General features: G+C 37.1%; 1 protein-coding gene across 6 annotated transcripts in view; it reads right to left on the bottom strand.

Moving 5' to 3' along the window:
* GRIK2 (glutamate ionotropic receptor kainate type subunit 2) overlaps positions 1–26,136 on the bottom strand; it is a 587,451-nt gene that overhangs the window by 160,888 nt on the left and 400,427 nt on the right. For all 6 annotated transcript variants that reach the window (XM_054699057.1, XM_054699052.1, XM_054699054.1 and 3 more), the window contains one exon: positions 19,295–19,501. In XM_054699057.1, coding sequence (XP_054555032.1) covers positions 19,295–19,501 — 207 coding nt within the window. The remainder of the gene's footprint in view (positions 1–19,294; positions 19,502–26,136) is intronic.

The raw sequence follows: 26,136 nt of genomic DNA, 5'->3' as shown, positions 1-26,136 counted from the left end.
TAGAAAGGGGAATATACCTTGAAGAAATAGCTAAAATCTTCCTCATCCAGGAAACACAGAGTTCCAGACAAAATAAACCCAACAGATGCACACCAAGAAACATTATAATTTATATGACAAAAATTAAAGGTATCTTAAAATAAGCAAGAGAAAGTCATTCACTCATACATAAGAAAGGCTCCAAAAGATTATGAGCTGGCTTTTCAGCAGAAATCTGACAGAAAAAACAGAATAATAAATATTTTATACAAAAAGCACATACATCAAAACAACCAAATAACCCAATGGAAAAATGGGCAGAAGGGTTAAATAGGCACTTGTTCAAAGAAGACATACAAAAGGTCAACAGGAACATGAAAAACATTTAGATAATAGCTCACACCTGTGAGAATGCCCCATATTGAAAAGATAAGTAAAACAAGTGTGGTGAGGATGTGGAGGAAAAAAAGAAATACCAGTACACTGTTGGTGTGAGAATGCAGAGGAGTCAAACCCCTATTGAAAACAGTATGGATATTTCTCAAAATATTAAAAATAAATCATATAATCCAGCAATTCCACTCATAGGTTCCTACATAAAGAATGAAAAACACTACTAATTTAGAGAGATGTATGAATTCCTTACGTCCATTGCAACACTATTTACAGTAGTCAAGTTATAGAAACAACCTCCGTGCCCAAAGACACATGAGTGGATTGGAAGATGTGGTATATATACAAAATGAAATACTGCTCATGTATATAAAAAAGAAAAAAAGAAACTCTTACCATTTGCAACAACCTGATGGAGCTGGAAGGGATTATGTTAAGTGAAGTAATTCATAAGGAGAAAGACCAATTCTGGATGGTGTCACTTATATGTAGGATAGAGAGAGGCTCAGATTAAACCAAGACAATAATAAATGCTGAAAGTCTGACTGTAGAATTGACATTACTAGAGAAGTAGAGGGAGGGGACGTAAGGACCATGGCAAAGAAATATGGATGCCCTGGTGGTGGGTGTCGTGTGGTGACATATATCTGAAGGGGTGATCCAATACCTCTTATATCATATACAATGTTGTAAAACAATGTTACCTCAATAAAAAATAATAAAATGTTTAGTTTCTGTTTAGGACTTTGTTTTGTTTTTATTTGGATTTGTTTTATGTTCTAATTAAAATGGCTCCTTAAAAGAACCAACATTTGTTAGTATCTATTTTCAATCTCATTGATTCTGCTTTTTTGGGGGGGTAGTAAAAGGTGTAAATCAGTGTTTATTTTTTTAAAGATTTATATATGCATGCAGGAGCCGGGGTATAGCCCAGAAGTGCAGGGGGTGAGAGGATCCACCAGAGACAGGGTGGGGAACAGAACAGGCAGATCTTCTGAAATACACTGCAGAGAGGAGCAGTGAAAGAGACAGGAAAAGTTGGCTGTGCTTTGGGAATCAGCTCCTTGGCCAGGGATCGAACTCATGTTGCAATGGCTGTAGATAGCTTCACGGTGCTGAGACTTAACCCCTTGAGCCATCAGGGAGGCCCCTGTAAATCAGTGTTTATTATTCAATAACACACAGATGTTCCATATACCACAGAGAAATTTTCTAGCCTGCTGCTTCAATAGTGTAGCTATAATTTCTCTCTGTATCAAATAAAAGCATTATTGAGGGCCTCCCTGGTAGCACAGGTGGTTGAGTGCAGCACTGTGAAGCTGTCTGCAGCCTCTGCATCACAGGTTTGACCCCGGCTGGCCTAGATACCCACATGGCACAGCAGACCTCTCCTGTCTCGCTCACAGCTCCCCTCAGCAGTGTATTTCAGTCAGTTTGCCTGTTCTGTTCTCCACTCTGTCTCTAGTGAATCCTCTCACCCTCCCGCACATCTGGACTATACCCTGGTTCTTGTACACATAAATAAAATAAATCTTTAAAAAAAACATTATTGAACTCAAATAATTCAAGATTTTAATTTTAATTTATGTGGACAGTTTTCTCCCTGTATACTTTGTCTTTAATTTATATTTCTCCTTTCCTTTTGTACAATATCTTGTTTATTTGAATAATAAAATCTCCAATTTCAAGACTTTTCCACTCCAATATGTTTTCCACTTTCATTTCAGAAGTTTTTGAAAAATTATTTTTAGAAGACTTTGCTGAGTATGTTAAACAAATGTTTCATGTGTGAGACTGATTAGTCACATGTTGTTTTTATAAGGGGAAAATGAAAGCATACGATGTATAAAATGCATGCACAGGAGATTCTATATAGCTATAAGACTCTCAATATATCAACTTAGCATTTTACTTCCTCATAAGCTTCAAATCGTTTTGTGATTTTTTTGATAAATATTTTAAACTAAATGTTATTTTACTGATATTTTAAGTACCTTGTGTTTAAGAATCATATTTGAAGAAATTAGTATCCATGGGATATATTGATTCAATGATTGTAACAAAGAATAATGTTTGGTTCTGGGTTTTGCTATAGTATTGCAATTAAAGAGAAAATTACCAAAAAATGGTTAGGAAAGAATTTCCTTTCAAAATCTTGTGAATACATTATAAAAAACAAATTTTAATTAAAAACAAAAAAGGCACTTAATTATTTCAAATAAAGCCAATTTCTTTGAAACTACATAGAGCAAGGGAAAATTCTTTATCACTCTAGTTTCAAAAGAATAATTCAATACTTAATATGCCTGATTTGTTTTTTCAAAAGCAGGAACATAGTCTTTATGTTTAAAATACTTCTAATGTTTCTGTTAACAGTGTCTTTCCCAGAACAGACATTCAATAAATGGTTGGTGAGTATCTACCACAAGATAATTTTCAAACAATTATTATAAAATACAAATCAGAATTACATTGGTATTGATAGCCTGAGTCTAAATTAATGATCTTTGTATCTTTGTCTCTGAACTATTTGTATTACAATTTTCACTTTCAGCACTTATTTAAGTCTACTCTGAGAAAAAAGTACAGTTAAAAAGAACCCTTTCAAAACACCACATACTTTTCTAATGCCCTACTCTAGTATCTGATTATTATCAGCCTTAGTGGTCTCTCTGTTTTGTGGGGTTATTAACAGACTATAAGTTTTCCTCTTTTGATTTATCAGAAATTTCTATAGCACAATGTTTGTAATAAATTATAATAAAGATGAAACATTAAGAATCTGTCACTAAAAGTAAACATCACCTGGCATCCAAGCTGCTTTTTTTCCTACAGAGAAAAAAAATATTAACAAATATGTTATAGCTTAGATTATTTGAGGTTTATCTTCCTGAAACGAGACAACAGAATTCAGACTGACTTAAATCAAAATCTCAACTAGTGTGGAATAACTTAGTGGACAAATAAATCACAAATGGATGAAACAATTATATTTTAATGAAAAAAGCTTAACCATCTTAAATAATAGGAGACTATCTTCATGAGATCCAGTTAAGGAAGAATTTCTCCAACAAAGTACAAAACAGAAGCCGTAAAGGAAAATTAAGTAAGTATTAGTGTTTCAAAATCTAGAAGATATAACTAATGACTATACAGCAATTAAAAGTCAAAAGAAGTAAATGTAAAATTTAAAGGAGACACTAAAAAGTCTATAAAAAAAGAGAAGGAAAGGCTACCCGTCAGGAAATTGAAAATTAAAGCTTGAGATTCTATTTGTCTTCAGACTGACCAAATTCAAATGTGAGAATCTCAAATCAGTAATTTTACAGAACAATAGAAACATTTATAAACCACCGGCATAAATGAAATCTGATTAAAAAAATGTGAAGAACAGTATTTTCATCTAATGAAATTGAAAATACACATGACCTTTGACTAATTTCTTTCTCACTAGATCCCTTAGAGAAGATGTGCAAGCAAGCTTGGGTGACAGGATGTGGCTCTTCACGGCAGCAATGGTTTGCAGAGCATAACACTGGAAATAACTTGAATTATCTCCAAGCAGAAGACTGATTAAGTAAAATGGTATATTCCTATTACAGTAAATGATTGGACAAGTCATACAAAATGGACCAGAAAAATACCAATCATAAATTAGTGGTAACATGTGGAGAGGAGTGAGGGAAATGTTATCTGTTGGCTTGATTTGGAAAATAACTAAATTGAGAAAATTTATGGTGATTAAAGGTCTTAAAACATTTTATAACTGTTTATTAAAGGAGAGAAACCTGAAGCAAAGGTAACAAATATGTTAGTAACTGTCACTTTTGGGTCAAGCCCAAGAGACTTTTATAAATATGCACTCTTTTTAAGTTATTTTTAATTAAAAATAAAAGCCATAAAAATGTTACTGTGGTAAAAAAAAAATTAAGCAAAGTACTGGATTGCTCCCACTCTAATACAAAATTGAGACATGTTATCTAAATCTAATGCTATGGTATACAAATCGATTTCCATCTAGTAGAATCTGTTTTGATTCAGTGTTTACATTTTTGGGATAAGACCTGGAGATTTTTAAGTTTGCTTAAAAACTAATATTTGATTTCCTCCCTAGTACACAATAAAGGTGCAATCAGGAGGCAAAGGCAAAGCATAGTGAGGTCCTCTAAGACTCATTTATGAATCATAAAGGTTTGATAGTGTTAAATACCAATTGCAATGCTAAGGCAGCATGCCGGGAAGCATTCACACAGCTGGAAGACCATAGCATCCAGGGTCTTCTTAAAAATAATGTAAAAGAGGAGTGAATTAGATCCCAGCAGAGTTTCCACTTTGCCATAATAGTCTCGTAAGCTGAAACCATTTCTTTCTTGTTCTGTTTTGTTTTAATTTTCAAATTATCAAGTTCTTGCTTGCCTTTAAGTTTCAATAGCTTTTGAAGTTATAAAAAAGGAATCTCATTAAAAGAAAAAAAGCTTTCATTGATCAACCCACTCCCTTATCAAAAAACACAAGTGTCTTTAAACAGAAAGAAGTTGTAAAATTCTAAAAGAGCAAGGTTTATAAGAGCAAGGTTTATATTTCAATGTTACTTTAAATCACTTAGTCATAGAACTAAATACAGTTTCTAACTTGCACCACAGGGTAATAGTTTTTTGACTAGGGTTTGGGCTTTTGTGTTATATGTATTTGTATGCATGAGTGTCTACTTATGCCAGGAACTTTTCACACAGTAAGTTATGAGACCTACAATGTAATCAGCATTACTATGTGACATTTAACTTGCTTTTTTTTCTTCCTGTTCTTGTCCTCCTTTTTCCTGTGCCTCCATATATGTCCCCAATCTTTGCTGTCTCAATGATGTGTTGATCAAATTAAAAATGTCTACAGTGTTGGGCCTCCCCTGGTGGTGCAGTGGTTGAGCACTGGGCTGTGAAGCTGCCCGCAGCTCCTGCAGCGCTGGTTCGATCCCCGGCCACCGGTGAGGGTCCCAAATGGTGCAACAGACCTCTCCTGTCATGCCCGCTGCTCCCCTCAGCAGTGCATTTTTTCAGTCTACCTGTTCTGTTCCCTGATCTGGCTCTGGTGAATTCTCTCACCCTCCTGCACTTCTGACTGTACCTAGTGCTTGTATTAATAAATAAATCAATCTTAAAAAAAATAAAAGCTGACATTTATTAAAAAAAAGTCTACAGTGTTGCTGCACTCAGATATTAAGTTTTAATATGCTCCATCATCCTATGAGACATCATTATTTCCAAGGTATATGTGAAAAAAAATACAACCTTTAGGCAGAATAAATAACTTTCCCAAGACTACATAGCATACACAGCTAGACAGATGAGACAGAGAAATGAGAGGGAGTGGGAGAGACTGAGACAGAGACAGAGACATAGAGATAAGAGGGAAGGAGAGAGAGAGTTAGAGAGAGCTAGAGAGGGGAGGTAGTCAGGTAATTAGGTAAATAGGTAGGTAGGTAGGTAGAGATAGACAATCAAAGATAGATGGCACTAAAATTCCCATATTGGGACAGTTAAGAACTATAGTCCTGTGAAATATGAGAACACAGTATTCTCAGACACATTTTATCAGCATTATGACACTAGGTCAGAAAAACCCCGGAAGATCACTGGCTGAAGGGCATTCTGAAATTTGCTTCGAGCTGGAACTTATTCTGTTATGAAAGATGAAAAGATAAAGAATTTCAAGTAACAAGTAGAGTTTGTGATTAAGTACCAAAGGTAGTTGTTCTACAGGTGTTCAAAAAAGTGGGCTCCTTAGACAAGAGAAAGGGGCAGGAAGAGCCTTGCAGAGCAAGCTCCTATACAGAGCCCTGAGAAGAATTTTAAATAGGTGACAATGTGAGAAAATTAATGGACTGCATGAACCTTTAGGTGACAGGCACAGTGAAAAATAAATTAAAGGTCAACAGGAGTACTTAAAATTTCTTATTGCAATCTTTTGGTATCTCTGAAATGCTTTAAAATGGTAAGTCATATGAAGGCATTGGCAATTAATTAAGAATACAACTATAATGTATAGGTGGATTCCCAAAAATGAGGCAGGAAACACACAATAAAGGCATAATAAGGTGGCAACTAGAGTGGTGAGTATAAACCTGGAAAGTAAACATAGATCTGAGATCTATTTTTAACCTGCACATCAAGTTTGCATGCTGCTTTATTAGCTTATATAGCAACGTTTACAGGTATAATTCTTCCTGAAATTTTCCACTGCCAAGGCAACTACCACAAGAGATTTGAATGTAATTTAACTGCCCTTGTCTCCTTTAAGTAGTCCCTTAATACTATGTGCTGCCAGCTTATTGCAGCTTAGGTGTTTTCCCTCATGGTTATGAATAACTCTAGTTGGCTTTATGAATAACATACAGCAGTTTTCTCATGAGCCCATAAATGAGTTATTAGCCATAAAAAATACACAACCCAGAGTTACAAGTAAAATTTATGCCCAACTTAATACAATGGTTACATTAGCAAGTTTCTATGTATTCATCTCTACTATGGCAGGCTCAATAGCTAAGCTTGCTTAAGAATGAAAAACTTGATAAAATATTTCATAAAATATTATACAAAAAACTTATGATGATTTAATTTCAACAGGAAAATATGTCACTGCTTGGTTCTTTTGTTGGGCCATGAATAGACATATTTATTGGGTCCCTTAAAAAGCAACATAAGAATAAACACATTTGGAAAACATGTAGCATGTTCTTTAAGGAGCATGTGCTTGACTTTCACTTTGTTTAGGAACACTATTGAAGGGTAGGCTTCTCCAGATGTATAGAAGAGGGTTCAAGATATCAATTTGGGGGGGGGGCTTCCCTGGTGGCACAGGGGTTAAAGACAGCACTATCTGAGCAACATGGCGGCGAGGAGACGCTGCGAGTAAGATCTCCCATTAAAAAAAGTGAATAGGGAGGAAAAGCGGCAGGTCCCAGTGAGAACTGGGACACGGAAGATAAACGGGTGACGCCAGCGAACTGCCCGAAGAAGAAACTGGCCATAAAAGAGGACTAGAAGGGAGGGAAGCGCAGAACCCTGCTCCCCTCCCCCGCCCACAAAGGCGGCACTCTCCTACCGGCAGAGAGGAGGGAAGCAACAAACCAAAACGGCCCACAAGAACAAACGAGGCAGCAAGCGGGACTGTGAGTGGAAAGGAACTATTGCAGCCACCACACCCCATGAACTGGAGCTGAGGCGAACCCTGCAGGATCCGCGGCGGTGGTGAGCGAACGGCTCCGGGCGCCATTAGAGAAGAACAAAGACCCCGGGAGATGCGCACACAGCCCGGGCTGGGCTGCCGGTAAGCCTGCGCGGGAAAGCAGCGCGCTTGGCGCGCTTGAAAAGCAAGTGCAGACCGGGATCGCGGCTGCCCAGGTCCCCACGCCTGCGACCTAGGCTTGCAGGGAGACGACCTAGGCTTGCGGGGAGACGCACGGAGGTCCTCACTGAGGTGAAGGTCCCTCCCTGAGTGAGCAGGAACCAGGCGCCCAGGCACGGGAGCTGTGCAAAAGGCGCCATTCCCGCGCCACTGAACTGGGCTACAGCCCTTGTCCTGGAACTGAGGGCTTTGAACTGAGACCCGGGGCACGAAAATTCGGGGCGTGGGTTCTCCACGACGGTGGGGCACAAGGCAGACACAGCACCCCAAAGCTGTTGAGGTGTACCCTACCATTCCCGCTCTGTTCCCTGTCCCACGGGGTGGGGGGAGGCGAAAAACAGCCCCCCAAGGACAATAGGAGAGATCTCTGGCGCCACCTAGCGACCAGGAAAAAAAAAGTCACTAACACCCTATAAAACAGGACATTTCTTAAGACTGCTTGAAAAGGGCAGAAGGTTTCTGGAGGACCCAGTGGCCAGCCGGGAAGTTATTCCACGCCAGGCCCCTTCCGACCAGCAGTCTGAGCCCACAGAGGGAGCAGGCACCCACGTCCGGGGCAGACCGGGTGCGCAGAAGAGGGTGCCTGAAACCGGAGGCGCAGGGACTGCATCCCGCTTCGCCATTTGAGAACAGGGACATTTCTTCAGTAAAAACTGCCTAAAACCAGCAGAAAGCTCCCCCAGAAGACAGAGATGGCTCCTGGAAGAGCCAGAGGGGAGCGGAGAAGTTCACCCAAGATGTCAGTCAGTCCGAGCAACACAGTGTCCCAACGCATACGACAAATTAGAAAACAGACAGTAGGGAGTAGAAGAACCACACGCAACCTAACAACTCCTCAGGAAAGAAGCACACCACAAAAAGAAAACCACTCCCCAGATTGCAACGACAGCAACTTGGAAGAACTTCTGAGCCTTCCAGAAAGAGAATTTAAAATTGCCATGATTAAAAAAGTGATAGATCAGAAGAAGGAAATTGAGTCCCTAAAGAGGGAAGTAAGAGAAATGCAGGAGATCAAAGAATTAATGGAGGAACTAAAGAACTCTGGGAAAAGCAATGAAAGCAGAATAGATGAAATGGAAGAACGAATAAGTAATCTTGAAGACACAGAAATAAAAAGAACCAAAACAGAAAAGGAAAGAGAAGTACGAAGGAAAAAGAATGAAGAAAGACTTCGGGAACTATCTGACTCCATGAGGAAAGGAAATATAAGAGTTATAGGAATTCCAGAAGGAGAGGAGAGAGATGTAGGAACAGAGAAAATATTCATGGATATAATTGAAGAGAACTTCCCAAATGAGAAGAAGGAGCTGAAAATTGATATACAAGAAGCAAGAAGAACACCAAACTTCCACGACGAAAGGAAAAACACAGCAAGACACATAATAGTAAAGCTCCCAAGAATCCAGGACAAGGAAAAAATAATGAAGCTGGCAAGAGGGAAGAAACAGATAACATTCAAAGGAAAACCAATCAGGCTGACATCAGACTTCTCTGAAGAAACACTACGGGCAAGGAGAGAGTGGAGGGACATAGTCAACAGACTCCAAGAAAACAGATGCCAACCAAGAATACTCTATCCCGCAAAGCTCTCTTTCCTCCATGAAGAAAGAATATGGACCTTCCCAGACAAAGAGAAACTCCGGAATTTCATTGCGACTAAACCCCCACTCCAAAAAAATACTACAAGGAATCCTAAAGCCAGAACCTCAGAGGACGAATAACAACGAAAGAAGACCAAAAAAAAAAAAAAGTTATTAATAAAATCAAAGGAAAGACAAACATAATGGCAAATACAGATGCTAACATATCAATATTAACTCTAAATGTAAATGGACTAAACTCTTCAATAAAAAGACACAGAGTTGCAGCCTGGATTAAGAAACAAAACCCAACCTTTTGCTGTCTCCAGGAAACACATTTAGCTACAAAAGATAAAAATAGGCTCAAAGTCAAAGGATGGAAAACAATCCTACAAGCAAATGGGCCAAAAAAGAAAGCAGGAACAGCTATACTTATATCAGATAAAACAGACTTCAAACTCAAAAAAATAAAAAGAGACCCCAATGGTCACTACATTATGATTAAGGGGACAATATTTCAAGAAGAAATAACACTCATTAACATATACTCACCAAACGAAAGAGCACCAAAATATATCAGACAACTGTTGTCCTCTCTGAAAACAGACATCAGAGAAAACACATACGTAGTGGGAGACTTCAACACACCACTATCAACAATGGATAGATCAACAAGACAAAAAATAAGTAAAGAAACTAAAGCTCTAAATAAGGACCTAGAGCATTTGGGCTTAACAGACATCTATAGAACACTAAACCCAAAAAAAACGGAGTACACATTTTTCTCAAGCGCACACGGATCATTCTCCAGGATCGATCACATACTGGGGCACAAGACAAACATCAACAGATACACCAAGATTGAAATCATACCAACCATCTTTTCTGACCACGAAGGCATCAAACTAGAAATAAATCATAAAAAGAAGGCAAGGAACTATCCTACCTCATGGAGATTAAAAGCCACACTACTGGAAGACCACTGGACTAACGAGGAGATCAAAGAAGAAATTAAAAAATTCTTTGAATTGAATGACAAGGAGGACACCAATATCCTAAATGTATGGGATGCAGCAAAAGCAGTAATAAGAGGAAAATATATAGCAATAGAAGCTCACATCAAAAAACAAGAAAGAACTCAAAGAAACAACCTAATCTCGAAGCTCAAAGATCTAGAAAAAGAACAACAAAAAAACCCCAGAACCAGTAGAAGAAAAGAAATAATAAAAACCAAAGCAGAAATAAATGAAATTGAAACTAAAAAAACAATCCAAAAGATCAATGAAACCAAGAGCTGGTTCTTTGAAAAAATAAATAAAATAGACAAACCCCTAGCCAGGCTCACAAAGGAAAAAAGGGAGAAAGCACAAATACACAGAATCATAAATGAAAGAGGAGAAATCACAACGGACACAGCAGAAATCAAAAGAATAATCAGTAACTACTATGAACAGTTATATGGAAACAAGTTCAACAATCTAGAGGAGATGGACAAATTCCTACAACTCTACAATCACCCAAAGCTAGATAAAGAAGAAATAGAACACCTAAACAGACTAATTACAAGCAGCGAAATTGAAATGGTAATTAAAAACCTCCCCAAAAACAAAAGCCCAGGACCTGATGGATTTACAAATGAATTCTACCAAACATTCAGAGACGAATTAGTGCCTATCCTTCACAAACTCTTCCAAAAAATTGAGAAGGAAGGGACAATACCAAACACGTTCTATGAAGCCAATATTACACTAATACCAAAACCGAATAAGGACAACACAAAAAAGGAAAACTACAGGCCAATCTCCCTAATGAACACTGATGCAAAAATCCTCAACAAAATTTTAGTTATCAGAATCCAACAATGTATCCATAAGATAATTCACCACGACCAAGTTGGATTCATTCCAGGGGCACAAGGATGGTTTAACATCCGAAAATCAATCAACGTTATCCAACACATCAACAAAAAGAAATATAAAAACCATATGATAATATCAATAGATGCTGAGAAAGCTTTCGACAAAGTGCAACACCCATTCATGATAAAAGCCCTTGAAATTCTTGGGATACAAGGAACATACCTCAACATCATAAAGGCCATCTATGACAAGCCAACAGCCAGTATCATTCTCAATGGTGAAAAGCTGAAAGCAATTCCATTAAGATCTGGAACAAGACAAGGATGTCCACTCTCACCACTGCTTTTCAATATAATACTGGAAGTCCTAGCCAGAGCAATAAGACAAGAGAAAGACATCCAAGGAATCCAAATAGGAAAAGAAGAAGTCAAACTATCACTATTTGCAGATGATATGATAATATACATAGAGAACCCCAAAATCTCCACAGAAAAAAAATATCAACTCATCAATCAATTCAGTAAAGTGGCAGGATACAAAATCAACACGCAAAAGTCAGTAGCCTTCCTATACACAAACAATAAATCTGAAGAAGAAGAAATCAAAAAAACCACCCCTTTTATTATCGAAACAAAAAAAATCAAATATTTGGGAATAAATCTAACAAAAGAGGTAAAGGACCTATACAAAGAAAACTATAAAACACTGTTAAAAGAAATAGAAGAAGACACAAAGAAATGGAAAGACATCCCCTGCTCATGGATTGGAAGAATAAACATTATTAAAATGGCCATCCTACCAAAAGCAATATACAGATTCAATGCTATTCCAATCAAAATCTCAATGGCATTCTTCAAAGAAATAGAACAATTATTGATGAAATTCATATGGAATCACCAAAAACCCCGAATAGCCAAAGCTCTACTGAAAAAAAAAGAAGGAAATGGAGGCATCAGACTCCCAGACTTCAAACTATACTACAAAGCCATAATCATCAAAACTGCATGGTATTGGAACAAGAACAGACATACAGACCAATGGAATCGAATAGAAAATCCAGAAATAAACCCACAGATTTATGGTCAACTAATCTTTGACAAAGGAGCAAAGACTATGCATTGGAGCAAAGAAAGTTTGTTCAATAAATGGTGCTGGGAAAACTGGGTCGCTACATGCAAAAGAATGAAGCTTGACCACTACCTCACACCATACACAAAAAATCAACTCAAAATGATTAAAGAACTAGACATAAGACCTGAAACCATAAAATACATAGAAGGAAATATAGGCGAAACACTACGGGATTTGCACATCAAAGACATCTTTACAGACACATCACCCAATGTTCAACATCACTTGTAATCAGGGAAATGCAAATCAAAACTACCATGAGATACCATCTCACACCAGTGAGAATGGCACATATTAAAAAAACTAGCAACAACAAATGTTGGCGAGGATGTGGAGAAAAAGGAACTCTTGTGCACTGTTGGTGGGAGTGCAAACTGGTCCAACCACTATGGAGAGCTGTGTGGAGATTTCTGGACCTACTAAACATAGAGCTTCCATATGATCCAGCAATTCCACTCCTAGGTATTTACCCAAAGGACACAGAAACATCAATTCCAAAGAGCACCTGCACTCCTATGTTTATAGCAGCACTGTTTACAATAGCTAAGCTTTGGAAACAACCCAAATGCCCAAAAATAGATGACTGGATCAAGAAGATGTGGTACATATATACCATGGAATATTACTCAGCATTCAAAAAAGATAAACACATGCAATTTGCAGCAACATGGATGGCACTGGAAGGGATCATGCTCAGCGAAATAAGCCAAAAAGAAAAAGAAAAATACCGGATGGTCTCACTCATAGCAGGAATCTAGAAAACTTAAATAAGGGACCAGGAAAATGAATATAAGAAAGTGAAAATCAAAATCAACAAAAAACTATGAACCAGAGACACTTTTTGGGGGTGGGGGGCGGGAGGGGAAGGATTGGGGTCAGAATGGGGCGTTTGCAATTGTATGGGGGAATATAAAAATAAAATTTAATATTTAAAAAAAAAAAAAAAAAAAAGACAGCACTATCGAGCTATGGCCAGCCACTGAGGCCTGAATTCGATCTCCCACCAGGGAGTTAACCTACATGGCTCAGAGGATGTATCCTGTCTTACCCACTGATCCCCTCAGCAGTGTATTTCAGTAGATCTGCCTGATCTGCTCCTTACTCTGTCTCTGATGAATCCTCTCATCCCCTGCGCTTCTGGCTTACACTCCAGTTCTTGTATGCATAAATAAATAAACATAAATCTTTTTTTTTTTTTTAAAGGTGACATCAATTTGGCATGTGGATTATTTTGAGCTGAGGCAAACTGAGGCCCTGCAGACTCATGAGGGCCTTACAACTCACTTACCTACCTAGATGGAAAAAAAAAAAAAATGCACGAGGGGTTGGGGCAGGAGGATTATCTAGAACCAGGGATTTGAGCAGGAATAAACTTTCTATTAAAGAAATCTTTCTATAAGGCAGAGCAAATATATTTACAGAGCACCTGATCTTTGTCATATGAGTCACCCTCTTCCTGTCATGTGAGACTTTCTTCTTGAAACCCCTATCCCATTTCTTAGCTCAAGATATACACCCCCATTTCTATTCACTGACCTTGGAATCAATGTCTGTGTAGATTCCCTGTATATAGGTAATCAAATTGCATTTTTTTTGCCTACTATTTTGACTGTTGATCATTTGACCAAATCTATGAAAAACCAAGAGAGTGAGGGGAAATTTCCTCTACTCCACAAACACAATCAAACATTTTTGTTATTATTTTTTCAATGAGTATTCTTGAATGCTGAATACTTTTTGGATTATTTGTGTCTCCAAGTTATTTTAGTTATCATTGCGGAAAAAAGGTGTACTTGAAGTATACACAACAGAGAAAAATAAAAATGCAGTGAACAGATATGGCAAAATAGTATCTTGACTCAGAAAATTGTCAACTTTTGTAACTGCCCAACAAATTTCAAATAGAATGGCTCAGATCACCAATCATCTTAAAAACTCAAATAATGGGACCTCCCCTGGTGGTGCAGTGGTTGAGCGCCGGGCAAAAAGTTGCCCACAGCCTCGGCAGCACTGGTTCGATCCCTGGCCGCCGGCAAGGGTCCCACATGGCAAGCAGACCTCTCCTCCCATGCCCGCTGCTCCCCTCAGCAGTGTATTTCATCAGTCTGCCTGTTCTGTTCCCCACTCTGTCTCTGGTGAATTTTCACACCCTCCCGCACTTCTGACTGTACCCAGCGCTTGTATAAATAAATAAATCAATCTTTTAAAAAAAAACTCAAATAATGTCTAATCTGATGGAAAGAATTTACAAGTGTTTGTAGATCGTTTTTACCTCCTCTGTAGCAGGACACATGCTATTAACATTTCTTGAAATTGATTAAATAGCAATTTTTATAAAAATAATCTACTTAAGAAATGCTAGACTAAAATCTTAAAGAATTTAAGCAAGGAAAATAAATCTATTCAATTTCAGTTTTATATATAGTTCAAATTTGTCACAATACCAAATCATAAAATAAGTACAAGGAGGTACAACATGATTTGTCCCATAATGACTACTGTGATTTTTAAAGAAATATTTTGCATATTTTTTAAATGGGTGTTTCTAGTTTGCTAGAATCCTAAACATCATTTCTTAACATTGATCATACCTACTCCTAATCTAACCAAATTTGATTCTCTATTAATGTTCTCATGTTTAATTAATTCTACTAGTCACAAGACATAATCCATTTAAGTTGGAAAGTACTAAGATACTTGAACACCAAAAGTTTTAATTAATAAACTTTACAATTAAACTTTATGCTGACTTTATTGACTACCTGGGGTTCAATTCAAAATCAGTATCAATGGCATCTATGAATCCCTCCATCATTCTCATTTCAATAATGTCTAAATTTTCTACCCTTTAGTCCAAGAACACTCATACTTTTGTAGAAATATAGAATAAGAAAACAAACTTTGAACCAATTAGTTATATCTCTACGGATTATCTATTATATGTCAGGCATTGCATTAGGAAATTTATATGTATCATTTTTAATTATTAATATAATTATATACTTGATGAGAAAATAAAGGTTCAAAAACTTTAAGGCAGCATGTCTGAGGCATAAAATAGATAGACAACTTAGGATTTGAATCCACATCTGCCTTACCAAGGCAGCCCTGCTGTGGAGGTGGTGGAGGAGAAAGGTGTTTACAGGGAAACAGCTTATAATTTTTCAAGAACAAATAATACCTCTGGAGCCACATTTTTCTGATAATGTTCTGCAGTCGTATCTTCACATTGTACAACAAAGAACCATGTGCACTGAGGATCCTCTCACAAGAGAGGGATGGAGAAGGTTGTAAACCAAGCTGTGACATAAAATAATAAGCACTTGTAATTTTGGGGCAAATATAAATTAATATAAACAGCTATATTCTCCCTGTTACAAATAAGGGAAGAGACCTAGGGCATTTAGTTTAGAAAACCTAAAATTAGAAGTTTTTTCTCTCACTTTGTAATATGTATATAATTGTTTAAATAGTTAAGTGTTCCTCTTAACAGTTTTAAAACCAGGGATGCCTTTCTGAAGGACCTGGCAAGTAACTCTCTGAAATGTGAACACTAAGGAAAATATCTATCTATAAGTTTCTGTGGGAAGGTAGGAAACTAACTTTGGTGGGTGAGTACCTAAAAACTATGTATTATCATAAATATGAGACATATTTTTTCCAAATAGCTAAACAGATTGCCATCCCTATTAGCAATTAAATTTAGGATGAACTATGTGTGATAAATTTTGCTTTGAAGTTTGCTTGAAGACTAGTTGTTTATCCTGAGAACATCTCTGTAATGGGATGTATTTTCTTGGCTGTGTAGAAGGGTAACACTTTTTTCTGTCTTTGTAGTCTTAGTGAATTTCCTGGAATCTGCATAATTTTTTAGTTTAATGTTTACTCAATTAATTAATTACACAGTTTTGGATGGAGGATAGAGCATTAACTCTCAAACTTCAGGGATCATCAGAATCAATAGTTTTTTAAAAACAGGGATTGCTGGTCTCCACCTCAGAGCTTCAAAGCCAGTAGGATCTAGAGTAGGACATGAAAATTTGCATTTGTAACACATTCTAAAGTGATGCTATATCTGTACTTCTTTGGAAAGTACTTTGAGAACCAGTGATATAAGAAGGTTTTAACAGGTGGTGCAGGAATCCGCTAATTAATAGCAGCTAATCTGTAACCATCTCCAAAAGTTAACAAAACAAAACTATGTAGTGGGGGAGCCTCCCTGGTGGCCTATGGGTTTAGTGACACAGTGCTATCACTGCTAAGGCCTGAGTTCAATCCCCTGCAGGGAGCTACCCAAGTATGGCCCCGCAGACCTCTTCTGTCTCGCCCACTGCTCCACTAGCATGTGTTTCAGTAAATCAGGCTGTTCTGCTCCTCACTTTGTCTCCAGTAAATCCTTTGATCCCTACAACTCTGGCCTACAGCCCAATTTCTTTCACCCCCCCCAAAAAAAAAAACAAAAAACAAAAAAAAAAAACAAAGCTACTATGCAGAGCATAAATTAGAATGCAGACAGAGAGAGAGATATGTATAGAACAGACATTATTACAAGAACAGCCTATGCAGGGACACAGCCAGCCCAAGGCAAAGAAATAAGAATTGAAATAAATATACTAACCTCACTTTCCTCTCTCCCTTTTATTTCTGTTTGGGGAGTCCTGTTGATTTTATCCATAAAGGACAATTTTAACATAGAAAGTAGAATTGAAAAGAACTGAGAGTAGATTTAGACTGTGAAAAAGATTTTCATAGCAGATAAACAATAATCAAATGTAGAAGGGACTGTAACTATATTATAGAGGCATTTTAGGATGATGGAAACTGCTGAAAGATTATGCATGAGAAGATCATGATCACATTCCTCTTTCTGAAACAAGACCCTAACCAAAAACCAAAAATGATTAATGGATTAGGAGGGAAGGAGTCTCATATCAGGATATTATTCCAAGTGACAGTGAAGAGTTGGAGAGAAATGAACAGCTTTCAGAATTATGTAAGAAGCACACTCAATAAATAATTTGAGTTGATCATTAATCATTGGCTGGGAAATCTGTGAATTATTGTGCCATGAGCTGATAATAGGAAATACGTCAGAAGGAACTGATTCAGCATAAATAATAAATTCAGTCTGGAACATGCTACCTTTGAGGTACTTACATGATATTTAAGCATAAAATAAACTGTAAGTAGCCAGATAATGGGTCTAAGGCTCAGAACTGAAGCTTTAGAGCGGTGAAATTTAAGTACAAGAATGGTAATTAAACTATGGGGGAAGATGATCTTCCCAAGGAAAGAGATGAGAAGAGAACTTCAGGTGTTGATCTTATTATCAATCAGATTCTACTTTGCACTGAAGCTAGCATACTCATACATATGCAAACTGGGTAGAGGTTGTACAAAGAGAAATATGTGGACAGTATTTTGATATTGATATGTCAATATATTTGATGCTGGATGTATAAGTACATTGAATATATTTATTATAATCATCATTCTAGTTTAATAGGTAAAACTCATAATATTGGGACCACTATAATATATCAGGGCTGTCACTGAGCAGAATGTTCATAAAAGACAAATGACTGTATGTATGTATGCATGCATATACATGAATATGTGCATGCATATATGTTCCAATATTTTTATCACTAATAAATTTTACATAGTTAGGGGTCTCCCTGCTGGTGCAAAGGGTTAAGTACCATACTATGAAGCAATCTGCAGCCTCTGCAGCACGAGTTCGATCCCCGGATGGCCAGGGAGCAACTTACATGGTGCAGCTGACCTCTCCTGACTCGCCTGCAGCTCCCCTCAGCAGTGTACTTCGGTCAATCTGCCTGTTCTGTTACCACGGTCTTTGGTGAATCCTTTCACCACCCCCCCACATCTCTGGCCTGTACCTAGCTCTTGTATTCATAAATAAATAAATATTTAAAAAAATTTACATAGTTAAAATATAATACTCTATTTAAGCAGACCTGTGAGAAAGAACTGATCAAAGTCAAAATTTTAATAACTCCAAATCATTAAGAATGTTGAATATTTGAAATTTTTTTTTATTTTTTTATTATGCTTCTAACCAGAACCTACTGTCACTATCCGGATAGATACATAGATAGATCTCCTTGACTCCCTTATTCTCGATAATGAACTTTGAAATCAACAGTAACAAAATATTTAGAAAATGCTGTAAAAATTTTCTATATTTTCTATATTTGGTAAGAATTTTTGTATAGGGTTCATGAAGCTTTTTTAAGGGTAATTATTTTTACTAAGTTGTAGAAGTCTTAGCAACAGTTACATGTCATAATATTATGGAAAATATCAAAATAAACTTAATGCTAAAAAACAGAATCAAATTTTTATGACATTTAAAAAAGCTTATTTCAAACAAATGAATTAAGAAATTATGAATCTTTCCTAGCCAAGAAGGAATACAGGCCTATTCAATTGAAAAAATAAAATATTTATTTTCCTGCTTCAATATGCTTAATATTCTAGTTCTATTTTATGGACTATTTTATTACATACTTTTGGCATATAAATTTCTCTCATCTCTATGTTGAAGTATCCTATCCTAGTAAGGAAGTTTTTAATCATGAAATTGAAAGTTTGCATCATACATTTTCATGGTTCATTAAAAAGTTAAAATTATAAAAGTGAAAAAGAAATTCACATTTTGGAAACCACATTCCAATTTGCAATTAAGTCCAAATACTTACATATATTAATCACTAAATACTAGTGAATTGAAGACAGAAGTCTAATAGAACTATACATGCCCCTTGTTTTTAATGTGTGTGTACATATATATATACATACCATGAATTACTGAAAATAATGCACACTTAGAATATGTTAATGCTCTTTGCCATTATTAACCCTAACCATTAAAACAATATATTTTTAGCAATCTAACAAAGGTAATAAATAATGAGAAAAGGGACTTACATGATCAATTAATTCACGGACCATTCCATTCCATTGTCCATTGGCATCATCCTGAGCTCCATATTTCCCATCCTCCACCAGTCTAATTTCATATGTAAAGCCAAGGATTGTAGACAACTCTCTGAGGAGGTCAATGCAATAACCTTCAAATCGATCATTCCCATAGAGAGGTTTGTCAGACTTCTTAAACAAGACGTAGGGCTCTTCCTGGAAATAGTGAACATGAAGGTATGAAGTCTCAGTAATCAGAAAGCCTATCATCAGAATCATAGCTATTCTTAGGAAATAGGAAACTTCATATTAACTTAGGATGACAATAAATGTTATCTTCTTATAATTTATATAGTTTGAAATATAAAAAGGCAGATTACTTCAGGGACATTTGGACTTCAGGTACATTTGGGCTTCAAAAGAGAATATTAGGATATACTAATATCACTGTGACTATATAATAAAAAAATATGCTCGCTATCATATCCTATATAAGATATAGCATGATAAGCTGCATATGCTACATATGATTTAATTGCACCAGGGTTGCAATAATCTAATTAAGTCAAACTATACCCAATGTCTAGTATGTCTTTTCAGTGGACTCTATTGATGAAATAAAAATGTTACTGCCTAATTACCTACTACATTATATGAATTGGAGTATAAATTTTGTATGCATTATCACATTCTGTCCTAACAATCATGAAATTACAAGGGCTATACTTAATTATAAGAGAAAAATAGTTTACTCTAGAATATAGAAAAAGAAATTAACATTTATCAAGTGCTTATACATTTAGTCAACATTTTATGGAAGATTTACTATATGCTATCCTTCCTCTGTATAAAAGAAATTCTTGAATCAGGAAGTTTACCAGATAAAGGAGGAAATCAATAACACATAGAGTATATTAGAAGTAGAATACATACATGGTAAAAAACAAACAAAAAGCACTAGAACACCACAAAACTTAAAATAGGGATAGCATCAAGAACAACTGTAAGGTACTTGACAAAGTAGAAGGCAAGACAAAATTGAGTAATATGGCCTCCTTGGTGGCACAAGGGGATAAGCACCACACTATGAAGCAATCCGCAGCCTCTGCAGCACCAGTTCGATCCCCGGCCAGCCAGGGAGAAACCACATGGTGAGGCGGACCTTTCCTGTCTCGCCCGCTGCTCCCCTCAGCAGTGTATTTTGTCAGTCTGCCTGTTCTGTTCCCCTCTCTGTCTCTGGTGAATCTTCTCACCCCCACACCTTTCTGGCCTGTACCCCGGCTCTTGTATGCATAAATAAATAAATATTTTTAAAAAAAAAAAAGAAAAAAAGTTGAGTAATATGTCTGGAAGTCTTCTGAGAAAATAAGAGATGAGGTGAAATCTGAAAGATGAAGAGCCCAGCCATTTGAAAATATGAAAAAAAGAGCATTTCCAAAGACATCACAAATAAAAAGACCTGAGACCAATATGACAGTGGATTGTTCCAGGAAGAAGACAATAGCCATTAGAGAGACTGAAGTCACATTGAAATAGAGCAAAACTGGGGGTGGAGGGGAGGATATGCTCACAGTTTGTGGGTTCTTATTGATGCACTCACAATTACAACACAGCTCAGTCTCAGGGTGCAAAAGGGTTTATTTCCCAAATGGGAGATTGGGATAAGAAAAGCATTTCTAAGGCCACAAGTGGCCACTGTCTCATCCCAGAGAGTGTCCATAGTGTCCCATAGTCCAAATCAAAAGCTTCTCAAGCAAGATGGGCCCGACCCTCCCATAATAATCTGGAACTGGTGTTGTGTGGCAAGGGTTGAACCAGGAGCCAACTAATGTGTGGCAACTGGGGGTGGTCACAGGCTGCCACGGGTGTACCTCAGCAGTGACTCTCCTGAGCCATCTGTTTCCCTGAAGTTAAGGTCTGTTTCCCTTAAGCGGAGGAGGTCTCCTCCTGAAGCTTCTCCAAGCTGAGTCAAGCCTCTTCTCTCAACCTACCATAGTCTTCCTAAGCAGCCTTTAGCGGCGCCCACGCCTCACTTAAATCTCCCCTTACAGGATCCACCTTTCAAATCTGATTGGTCCACTTTCAGAGCCAGCTGTTTACAAGACTTGATTGATGCTAGTGAAAGCTTGAACCTGATTGGTGCCAGTGGGAGCACCTGTTTCACCCATTTTCCAAACCAACTATGGGTTCAAAAACAAAGTCCCAGTAGAAAGTCTAACCTGTCTCACACCAGAGCTGGGCAGGTAAGTCCTACTGAATCTGAATGGCATTGACCAGGTTCAAACCTTACTGGCACATCTCCAAAACTGCCTCTGTTTTTACTTTTTTTCCTCCAAAACCCAAACATGGCTGCTCAGGTACTTGGGAGTTGGCTCTCAAGTAGGCCCAGGCTGATGCACCTCAGCTGGGGGCTGCAGCACCTTCAAGAACCAGGAGCTGTGCGGGCCACTCTTACATTATCTAGTAAGTGATGAAATTAGTTTAGCAAGGTGAGAAGGTGAGGATGAAGATTGAGGAGCCATGCCTTGATGGCTCTGCAAGGCAGGCACTGTTTAAAAGGTGTTTGTTTAGAGAAAGGCAAATATAGCATGATTTTATGCATATGTGGAATACAAAAAAAAAAACCAGGTTCAGACAAAATCAGACCAACAAAAACCCCTTGAAATCTGAGGAATTAAGATTACCAGATGGGGAACAGGAGGATGAAGGTGGGGAGCACAGTGTGAAGTGGACACAATGGACTCTGGTGGAAGACTATGGGTGTCTTGGTGTGGTGTGGTCACACACATTTGAAAGGTGTGAATCTGTACCTCTGTATCACACACAATTTGCAAACCAATGTTACCTCAATTTTTTTTTAATAAAAATAATTGGCCTGTTTTCTGTCCTATGTAATAAAAATTTTTGGTAAAAAAAAGTGTGTATTTTAATTCAAAGTTAAGAGAATTCATGATTTAGTACATTTTATCAGGGGCAGGTTGAAAATGGTTTGACAAACTGCTGTGAATAAAACAGGGTGCAACGGGCTTTATTATTTACTCTGACCCTGGTCAAAATCTCTGGGAGCTGCTCTTTTAGAGGAAGACATTGCAAGTGAAAAAGGTTAAAAAGTTCAATGTCAGTCCATTTAGGAACATGATCTCCTCTCCCCATCCCAAGAAGGACTGTCCACCACAAAGGCGTTTTGGATATGCCTGTGATGTGGCAGCTTCCCCACTCATCTTTGAAAAAATATTAATTACATCTTTTTCCCCATCCTTATAGATCCATGTAGGGTAGATAATGGTCACACCATTAGGATTAATGATGCATCCTGCAGTCTTGAATGCATGCCTGATGGCGGACACCTGGAGTGGGTTGTGGGCATACTTAGGGGGGTTCACCTGGACTGAGACTGCGGTTTAAAAGGGTGGCATCACAGGGGACCAGAAGAAAGAGAGGAAAATGGAACCAGCAAAGAAGCAGAGGCCACAAGATAATGCCGGACAGCCCAGACAGAGTGAAGATGCACTGGGGGCTTGGAGGCCTGCCAGCCTCCTGGCCCCCCAGCACCCCTGCCTGCCCTGTACCTGGTAAAAGTCAATAAAAGCCTGAAAAAGCCACTGATTGCCCCAGAACTCCTCCTTCACCCATCTGTTCCGGTCACAGAGAACCTGCACTGTCCCTGCCACTACAATCCACCAATCCTTAAACTATTTGTTGCACACTCTTGCCGGACCAGTTCCCTATTCTGAGACTACACTGTGTGTTAAAGAAGTTCAGCTCTCAGCACACTGATCCAGATAGGGGAATACTCCTGTCAAGTCCTTTCTTTACTGCACTCTACCTTGAAGACTCTGCTTTTCCTTCAGTCTTTTTCTTCAGAAACTATCTTCAGTGTCACCTCCACAATCCTTAGGGACAGAGGGATGTCTGATAGCTTCCTTAATGGGACAGATGGATACTCTTCCACCCTAAAAGATATTTTGCTTATTTTCTTCTCCTTTCCTCTTGACTGGATAGTCTTATCCAGATAACACATTTCCATGGATCATAGTTTAAATGACCTTGTTAGTTTGGAAAGAGAAGATGACTTGAAGCTAAACAGCTTTCTTGTGCTGGATATTCATATTCCAAGCATATTCAGGTGTCTCTTTTCTGGTTCTCCAACAACTTTTGAATCATTTCATATTTATCATATTGAGTAGCAAGTGCTGATTTATATCTTCTGGGTTAGACTTGAACAATTTATATGACAAGGTAGTTACCTAAATTTCCATCAAAAGCACCAGACATAGGGCTTTCATGGTGGCAGAGGGGTTAAGACTCAGTGCTATCAGCTTTGCAGCTTGAGTTCGATCCCCCACCAAGGAGATAAACCACATGGAACAACAGACTTCTCCTGTCTCACCTGCTGTCCTCTCTGCAGCGTACTTCAGTAAATATGCCAGTTTTGCTCCCCATTCTGTCTCTGATGAATCATCTCACCTCCAGCACCTCTGGCCTACACCCCAATTCTTCTATGCAAAAAAGAAAAAGCACCAACCACCTCTAGACACAACAGATTTACAAATAAAATGACTGATGTAATAAATTGAATAGAAATGGATTGCTCTTGTCAACTGGGGATGTCAAGGAAACTTGAATTTAAAAGGGAAAAAAATTAAGACAGGTAAATTCCCCTTGGCATTCAGGTATTGTAGTAACAATCCTCAGGTCCATAACCCCTAAGTTGGTTAAGGGATGGAGGACACACCATGTTTCCCTGCCCTGGAGAGGACAGTCTGAGAATTCTATAAAATGGGAATCAAAAGAAGTATGTTGGTAAAAATGAACTCTATGGGTGTTAGTTTAGTTTCTGTTAGTTTTTTTCTTATAAATAAATCGATGGATAATTTTTATTTAAAATCCACAAATATTGATCATTTGTCAAGTTTTACAGACCAAGTTAAAACATTACCACACATTTTCAAGTCTTTACTTTGTGCTAGCTCTTGTTCTGAGACTTTTCTTGGATTAATTTATTTATTCCTCATGACAGTTATGTGAGGTGATTTAAGATTATTTTTTCCATTTTTTGGATAAAGAAACTGAGTTCAGGGTGTTATTAAGTATTTCAAGGACAAGAGTAAGAATAAGACCTCTCTGGTAGACTACTGGACCACTTACCACCACCACTTCCATATTAAATGGTTCCTAGTGATCATTTTCAAACTCCATGCAAATACATAATAGCATATATCTCATAATATATATTGTATAGCTTTATTTTTATTATTTTTCAATCAACCAGCATAGCCACCAGTTGATACTGCACGCAAAACTGTAGTAATGCAATCAAAATACAATTGTAGAAAAGAATAAAAATATCCAGAAAATTAATTTTCTCCATCATAAATGATCTCTTTCCCTAAGAATATATGTTTTTGATATAAAAGTATCTTAAGAACTTGTGAAACTAGTATATCTAAAGCCCTTAAGATTTAAGTCTAAAAACATTTTCCTCTTTTTGTAGTATTAGATTATCATTTCCTCTATTTTAATTTTCTTCCAAAATATTTATGGTTTATTTTCATGCAAATTCAGAAAAAATGTGGTGAACGTTAGTGGTTACTTAAGAGGAAGTGAGGCGTGTAAGAGAGATATATGTAAAATGTACCAAAGCAGAGAAAAATTGCAAAGTTTATTTTGTTTTTTATATCTCATTAAATTAGCTTTTCCTAGTACCCATTCTATCTATTAATTTACTCCTAAGCTAACAAAAAAAGTATCATAGTTAAATAAATTTGTTGAACTGTGTGAGATTAAAGAGCCTATTTAGATAAAAGTTTTAAAAAGGTTATATACCACTAAAAAAAAAGTGGTAGCTTTTTAGTATTTATGGATGGCCACAATGTCAAATATGATCCTTCCAATATTCAATTCTGATAAGTAAGATACAGTTTTCCAGTTGTGATTTCTATCTCCAGCTACACTATGTCACAAGATAGTTTTACATCGAGTTATGATTCTCCTTTAGACTCTCTTTTTCTGTTTCACACAGCACAAGGATAAATAATAACCTAGCGTAAGAAAAGAAAAATGGTACCAGAAGCAATTACTGTACCACATACTGAGTTCAATGAATAATATGATAAAAGTCTCCTGGGCAACTTTACTGATTTCTCATATAGTCTTAAATCTCCACATCAGCATTTGCTAGAAGTAAAGGCACTTCATTCCACTGGCATCTGTAATAAGGATTTGTCAGCATTTCCACTATCAGCCCCATTTTTAAGAAACCCAATAACTCATGTATTTTTATCTGCATTAGACCAGGAGTTGGCACAGTATAAACCCAAAATGAAGTTCTGGAAAAGTAAAATATGTTTTAAAGTTGAGGAAACAAAATGTTTCATTTAAATGTAATAAAACATAATTTTAAGTTTATAACTCTCATATGCCTCTTAGAGCCTAATTATTTTATTTGTGTGTTACCCTTGGACTATTATCTTGCCTATGATATTAAAAAATAGGGATATAAATTATAAATTACTTTTATGAAATGTATAGAACATGCCCTATTACAATGCTATTCTATAACAATAAGGCTAAACTCATTTATTGATTAACTTATTCCAGCAGGTATTGAACTTCTCTTATGTACCACTATTCTTGTAGGTTTCAGGGATAAAAAAAAGTCATGAGGACAAAACAAAACAACACAGAAAATTACTGCTTTATGGAACTTCCGATGTAGTGATGAATTTGAAATTCTTATCTATTTTTATTATTCTGCGTCATTCCCATGGTACTTTGCTTCATTAATTATCAATAGAAGAATATCATCAGCCAACACATTTTCAAGAAACATGACTACGTGTCTTGTTGCA

The sequence above is a fragment of the Talpa occidentalis genome, unplaced genomic scaffold (assembly GCF_014898055.3).
Source record: "Talpa occidentalis isolate TD23 unplaced genomic scaffold, MPIMG_talOcc4v2.1 talOcc4.2, whole genome shotgun sequence".
In the NCBI taxonomy this organism is placed as follows: domain Eukaryota; kingdom Metazoa; phylum Chordata; class Mammalia; order Eulipotyphla; family Talpidae; genus Talpa; species Talpa occidentalis.
The sequence above is the reverse complement of the archived record's forward strand: the minus strand, read 5'-3'. Positions and strand labels throughout refer to the sequence as shown.